At 36.3% G+C, this 7,426-nt stretch overlaps 1 protein-coding gene across 1 annotated transcript; it reads right to left on the reverse strand.

Annotated features, from left to right (window-relative positions):
- Positions 1-2,732: 2,732 nt before the first annotated feature.
- On the reverse strand, positions 2,733-6,140 carry LOC107419839 (catalase isozyme 1). Its single transcript, NM_001323871.1, is given in 9 exon segments — positions 2,733-2,743; positions 2,746-2,804; positions 2,927-3,020; positions 3,120-3,187; positions 3,352-3,441; positions 3,564-4,340; positions 4,892-5,169; positions 5,363-5,459; positions 6,032-6,140. Coding segments are annotated over 8 exon segments (1,478 nt in total). The 5' UTR covers positions 6,047-6,140; the 3' UTR covers positions 2,733-2,743.
- Between the last annotated feature and the right edge of the window lie 1,286 nt (positions 6,141-7,426).

Consider the following 7,426-nt stretch of genomic DNA (forward strand, 5'->3'; position numbering starts at 1 on the left):
CGAATCTCCACCCCCACATGTCTGCAATACATAGTCGACACTTGTCATCACATGTTTCAGTCTTTATTTTTATACATAAAGAAATAAAGTCTTGAATTTAGTACATTGTTTATCTTGAAAAAACATATACACATATATATAAATGAAGGGAAAAAAAAAAAAAAAAAAAAAAAAACCCATCGTACTCAGGCACACAAACTGAACAAAGATACCATTGAAAAAGGGCATAACAATCTTCAAGTACAAAGTAAAGGTGTGTCTCTTTTTTCTTTTATTTTTAATTTGTCTATAAATATTCCATTTCCTCATCACTATTTCAGTCTTTGGAATAACGGGATTGCCTTTCAGCATCTTTAGAAAAGACACGGACATATATCCTTTGCTTCTATTCTATCTGTGCCCAGCTCTACCTCATTGCTTTGCCCTACAAGATTTCTAATTATTATGTGGGCTTGGCCCACAAACGCACATCATATTAATTTAATATAATTAAAAGAATATTCATGGTTGACAAAAAACAAAAGCCTTTACCAATTCAATTTTTCTCAGCAAACCCCCCCCCCCCCAAAAAAAAAAAAAAAAAAAAAAAAACTAAACTTTACCAAATCAACTTATGTACTTTCAAAAAGGAAAAGACTTTATAACCTCAAAAATTCAGGTTATTTAAAAAATATTTGTCTCATTGAAGATTGGAATGGACTGCACTTTCGTGTTACGTATGGCATTCGTATTCATACGAAAAGTAGGGGCCACGCTTTTGTAAGTAGTCGAAACAATTTGCATTCTTTTGAACTTTACCAAAACGCCCCTGCCATGTCATGCCAAGTTGCATTCCCAACTTGTTTTGGTGAAAGTTTACATAAATTGCTTGTTAAGGGTAATAAGCAGCTGAGATCATGTGTCTGTTCGGAGGAGCTCCGGAATCCCTTTTTTTATTTGCCAACCAAAAAAAAAAAAAAAAAAAGGGAAAAATTATTGCTTTACCAACTGAGAGAGTACGTAGCTCCTTAATATCTAAACAAGTAATGAAACAAAAATCACCTATTAAATATATTTAATTATGTATAATTAAATTAAATATCTTTATGTGAGCAATTGCTATCAATAATGTATGGTGTAATTGTTCCGTACTTATCAGTCATTGCAACTTGCGGGGGTAAAAAAAGAATGAAAAAAATCAAACTAATTAAAAATTAATTGTTATCTTTATATATTGAATGAATATCATTAAAACAAGAATAATTCTATATTTACAACCGATATCGCTGATTAATTATATTAAAATGAGGTGGTTCCCTATAATAAATTGGCTGATTATATTATATGCAACAAAACTCTCTCTTTCCATTTATGTAAATGAGCCCCCCAACACCAATACAAATTATATACTACCATTCCATAGTATCAAAATTGAACCATATATTCTAACTTTGAAAGGATATTATATCATATGTTATCCATCCATTTAATTCCATTTTCAGGACGAAATCTAAGATTTCCTTGGTTGTCAATTATTAATCGGATCCCTCCAGGTTCTAGCTTTGATTTGAACAATCAAACAGTTTTACAGAGCCCATCCAACAAACTATAGAATCAGAGTCCAGATCAAGATGACCACCACATGCATTAAATAAAGGAAATAATTATAACGTTATATATAATGCGGCACAACCTGGTATGAATATTGTAATAATTTGTTAATTGGATTTCTATATTTTTTACCATCAAGACGCTGGCACGAAAACTCAAATCTTCTCTTACTTATCTCACCTCAACCCCACCAGAAATTTAATAATAGTTTCTTCTTATGGAAAAATCAGATTATTAGTTAAGATTTCGTCCTTTACTTGTATCTTACGTATTGAATTTGTGTTGATTACGAAAAAGGACCCTGCATTGCAGATGAGTTGAAGTTGATTACGATAACGGACCCTGCAATGCAGATGAGTTGAAATTACATTTGGTGTGGTCTTTACCAGCAGACCTTGTGTTTGGAGTGTGGTGTCCACCAATGCTGGAGCAGTGGAGACTCGGAACATTGCCTCCATGCTGTCCAAAATTTCACAGTAAGAACACTTTTTTTTTTTTTTGGAAAGATAATGAATTGGCTCAACTTGATCTTTTATCTTAATTAGAATCAAGATATACCTAAAATTATAAGTTCTTTCTGCTTGCTTTGACTCCATGGGAAAGCTTCAAAACGTGTTTTTCATCTTGTGGCAGTGAGTTGATCACTTGCTTTGTGGTTCGGACGACTGTAGTTTGTCGAATACAATAACTAATAACCATTGAAGAATACTAGAGAAGAAAAAAAGAACCATCCTCAAAAACCAAACCAGGAACGTCAGGAATTGCAAAGGAGATAATTCAATCGTCCTATATTCCAGTGAAACAGGGGGTAGAACAAGTTCAATCCCCAAATCATGCCACGCTTGCAAAAGAACCCATGTAACATGATAATAATATTGAAAAGATATATTCTACTAGTACTAGACAAGCAACCAGCAAATGAATATTCAGCATGGTTTGCCAAACACGTACATTTACCCACATTTATTATTAGAATCAAAGTACCAGGTCAAGAGTCACAATACATGCAACTTTTAGTATTTCATATAAAACAGTAATCTAAAGATTACGTTTAATATATATTATATGTCGTCCCCACAGGGCCCTTATCCTCTGCTTCACTGACTTCCCCGCACGCTCTTTGAAACCCAAAACATCTCTTATTCAATCAACCTTCATATGCTTGGCCTCACATTCAGACGAGATGCTAGCTTCTGACCAAGAGATTTATCGGCCTATATTTACCAATTGGAGCAAAGAGTAAATTGTTAGAAGAGTGTCGCTAATTCAAACAACATTGCTTATTTAACTTTTTTTTATCTTTCACAATCAGTAAAAGTGTCAAGAGGAAACTGACCTGAGACCAGTATGAGATCCAGATGCTGCGGATCTCATGGGTGACTCGTGGGTCAGACAAGGCATCAATCCATCGGCGAATGAATCGCTCTTGCCTGAATATCATCAAGTAATATGCAAGAGAACCAATTTTAAAGTCGATTCACAAATATGACATTAAAGACAAATTTCCTTTTAAGACAGCAAAGAAATACCTGTCTGGTGCCCAAGAGCGGTATCTCTCTCCAGGTTGCTTAAAGTTGTTCTCCTTCTCAATAATGCACTGCATTCAAACAAAAAACTTAAAACCAAAGTAACATTCATGCCAAAGACAAATCGATGAATTATGAATCAAGCACTCAATGAGCAAATCAATTTTTTGATCGTAATGCAACTTATGTCAAATCCAATACAAACATTAAACTTAAGCAATTGGTGAAATCCAACCTTTTCACGCTTTCCATTGAAGATGGCAGAAGGAATTGGGTGCTGTTCAGCATGACGGACAGGATCATACCTGGAAGGGAAGTAATTGACCTAACAAGCACATAGCATCTCATCAGAACGAGTGTATTTCACAGGCAAAGATGGAGTGGAAGATCTGGAACCAGCTTTTTATGAGGAAAGAAAAAATTCAAAAAAAAAAAGGAGCTCCATACCTCCTCGTCCCTGTGCATAAAATTCATGAAACCCTCATGGTGATTATTGTGATGAGCACACTTGGGAGCATTAGCTGGGAGCTGAAGATAGTTTGGTCCAAGACGGTGCCTCTGAGTATCAGAATAGGAGAAGATACGAGTCTGGAGCAACTTATCATCTGAATAATAGACACCAGGAACCACAATGGCTGGGCAAAATGCAAGTTGTTCATTCTCTGCAAAGAAGTTATCAATGTTCTTATTCAGAACTAAGCGGCCAACTGGCTGCAGGGGTAAGATGTCCTCAGGCCAGGTCTTTGTTACATCAAGTGGGTCAAAGTCAAATCTGTCTTCATAATCAGGATCAATTGTCTGGATGAAAAGCTTCCACTCGGGATAGTTTCCAGCAGCAATTGAGTCATAGAGATCCTGGGTGGCATGGCTGTGATTAGCTCCTCCAACCTTGATAGCCTCATCTTCTAACAAACACTTAACTCCGCAAGTAGGTTTCCAATGAAACTTGACATAGTGTGCCTTCCCAGCCTTGTTGATCAGAGTATAGGTGTTAACACCAGAGCCTTCCATGTGCCTATAATCTTGTGGAACACCCAAATCATCAAATAGGAAAGTGAACATGTGCAGACTTTCTGGATGGTGGGAGAAGAAGTCAACGATCCTCCAATTCTCCTGGATGTGCGACTTAGGGTTAGGTTTGAGAGCATGGACCATGTCTGGGAATTTCATTCCATCACGGATGAAAAAGACAGGGAAATTGTTTCCAACAAGATCGAAATTACCCTGTGTATACAGAAAAGGCCATAATTAAACAAGGAACTTAAATCTTGAAAGTTTACATCCTACCAAACATAATAGATTGAGATTAAATTCAGGTATATAAATATGAAAATAAAAGTTATATATACCATGAAAGTAGTTATAAATACCATGAAAGTAACCATAGTTTGTGAGAATTTTACTTTTCTTATGAAAAAATTACCACAGTTATCATGGTTATAAAAAGAAATTAGGGACAGACACTCAGCAAATTGTTTTCTTGTAGATTACCAATGCCATACAGCACTGTTGCCACCTTATTCATTGAAATGAATTACTTAAGAGAGCAATGAACACCGCTAGTTGACAAAGTACATTGGAATTGCAATCTTATGAAAAGTATTACATATGCCATAAAGCTTTTACAACAAGCCCCTCTTAACTGCCACCACATATACCCTACCATATTCAGGGGCAGTGCATAACGAAATAACGAAATAAATAACACCATAGCTAAATTCTATTATATATTTAGTCATTTAAAACATCAATTAAAAATAGCATTAATTTCTCACCTCTCTGGTGTAAAACTTCACTGCAAATCCTCGAGGGTCTCTCAGTGTTTCAGGGCTGCCACGCTCATGGATAACAGTGGAGAAACGGACAATGACAGGTGTCTGGACTCCAGGAGCCCTAAGGAAATCAGCACATGTAAGGTGAGAAATATCATGGGTGACCTCAAAGAACCCCTTTGCACTTGCTCCCCTAGCATGAACAACACGTTCTGGGATCCGTTCTCGGTCAAAATTCGCAAGTTTTTCCACCAGATGATAATCCTCAAGAAGAATTGGACCTGTTAAATAGAAGAACATAAGCTCAAATTATTACATGTTTCTGGAATCTACACGCATAAGAAATATGATAAAGAGAAAGAGCTTCAATATGACCTTCGCAAAAGATTCAACATGTTTTACAATTTCCACCAGATTTTCAGAACGTTTTACATCGCTCAATAGAACAAACAAATTAATAAATTTCAATAATACCTCTAGGTCCAACAGTCAATGATGAGTTGTTGTTCCATATTGGAGCACCAGAATTCGTAGTCCAGTAGGGGGAATTGAAAGCACTTGAAGGGCGATACTGAAACATATAAACAAACAAAAACAAGACGATAAAGCAGCAATATAAAATCAATTAATCAAATTGGTTTCTGAGACAACAAAGCTCTACTTGGTTGCTCCAAAATCCATATATCTATGTATATACAAGACGATAAAGCAGCAATATAAAATAAATCAATCAAATTGTTTTCTGAGACAACAAAGCTATACTTGGTTGCTCCAAAAACCATCTATCTATCTCTCTCTATATATATATATATATATATGTCCTTATTCATCCACATAAAACCACTGAACAGAAAATGAATATCTTTTATCTCCAATTTCATTCATTTTCTTTTCTTCGATTACCCGCAAGAGAGAAAATTGAAGAACAAAACAAGCTCAAGAACCACTATTCAAACTACACTTAGGAGCTAACAACTCAAAGAATCGAAAATTTTAATTCAAATAGATAGGAAATCCGATAAGATAAACCGAGAATGAATACCAAATTGAACCAGGATGGATCCGAAAAAAAGCAACAAACGAAAGGACCATTTTAAAAACCCAAAGGAAAAAGATAACAGAGAGAAAGAAGAAGAAGATTACCTTGTAGGGATCCATTGGGCAAAGAGGTCAGACGAGAGAAAGAGAGAGAGAGAGAGAGACAGAAAACGCAGAAACAGGGGGACAACTCTTCCTAAGCTATTTTTTTGGTGTGGCAATCAAAGGCTTGGTTGTAATTTTGGGGAATTTATAAATGATCTGTGGCTCGCGCTCTTCTAATCTTTTTCGCAATTCCCAGTGTCATCGTTATCTCTTCCTTCTCGCGGTTAAGGACAGTGAAAATTGAGGCCACATCAGATACGGATTGGATCATTATAATTGCTGAGGGTAATAGACTCGTAGCGTCTCGCTGATTTTCCCTGCCGCTGGAAAATGGATTTAACGCAAAGCGAGGAAGAGCTTTTCATTGGTCTAAGGTCAGCATCCGCAATAATCATTGTCGATTTCTCACGATATTTTCGACAGCACGAGTTGAGGTAATAGATTAGATTTTGGACTAATCGCCGATATTTCAGTTTGAAGGTGAAAATCGATTGGACCCACAATCGATAATGGGAAATTAATTTTTTATGGTGGAAAATAAGGGGATAGAGTTGGTGTTTAGAAATTATTTAAATAATTGAGAACGTCATGAATTCATGGTTCCTTATCCTGGTTTTGGTGTTATGCTAAAACTTTCTCCACAACCACTTGTAGCAATGGGTGACATGGCCCACTATTTGTAGGCCACGTGGCTTATAAGGCCTTGAAACGTGTGCCCCTTGTGAAAAAAGTATCCAGGATATGCTTGGACTGCAGCGTTTTGGTGTTTTAGGAGAGTGTGTGAAAGCTAGTTACATGCCGATAAGGTTACATTGGGCCGTGAGGTCAGAGCATTGCCACAAAAGCCTGCCTTTCTGGGCCCACTTACAAATTTTTTCTTTTATTCTTTGACAAATAAATCAATGTCATTAAATTGAGACTGCTGTTTTGTTTTTTTTTTAGTTAATTAAATTGTGATTTTGCTACTGCACCAAACAATAGCCAATGAAATAGTCTGCTTCGCTTTAAATTGAATCGCATTGGACTATTAGAAATTCATTTTTATTTTACCATTTTCTTAATAGATAATTTGCTCTTCCTGGAAAATCAGATTGATCTATTGGGGTTTTGGATTGAACTACAGTTCCTCATTAGAGAAGTATAATTCATAGCATTACCTTTCAATAAATAATAAAGAAGCTTCCCAGCACTGGCAGTAACTGGGCCGGGCCTAATGGTATGAGCCCATTAACGGTTGGTTGCTCAATGTTTGTACCATATGACGCTGTCCCTAAGAACGGTGTAGCATATCGATAGCCTAACCTAATCTTCTCTCAGTACAACCGTTGAGATCTGATTCCTGAGACAGATCCGAAAGGAAGGAAAAGGGATATGTTAGGTATCGGAGTTTTAACT

This window comes from Ziziphus jujuba, chromosome 5 (assembly GCF_031755915.1).
Source record: "Ziziphus jujuba cultivar Dongzao chromosome 5, ASM3175591v1".
Lineage (NCBI taxonomy): Eukaryota > Viridiplantae > Streptophyta > Magnoliopsida > Rosales > Rhamnaceae > Ziziphus > Ziziphus jujuba.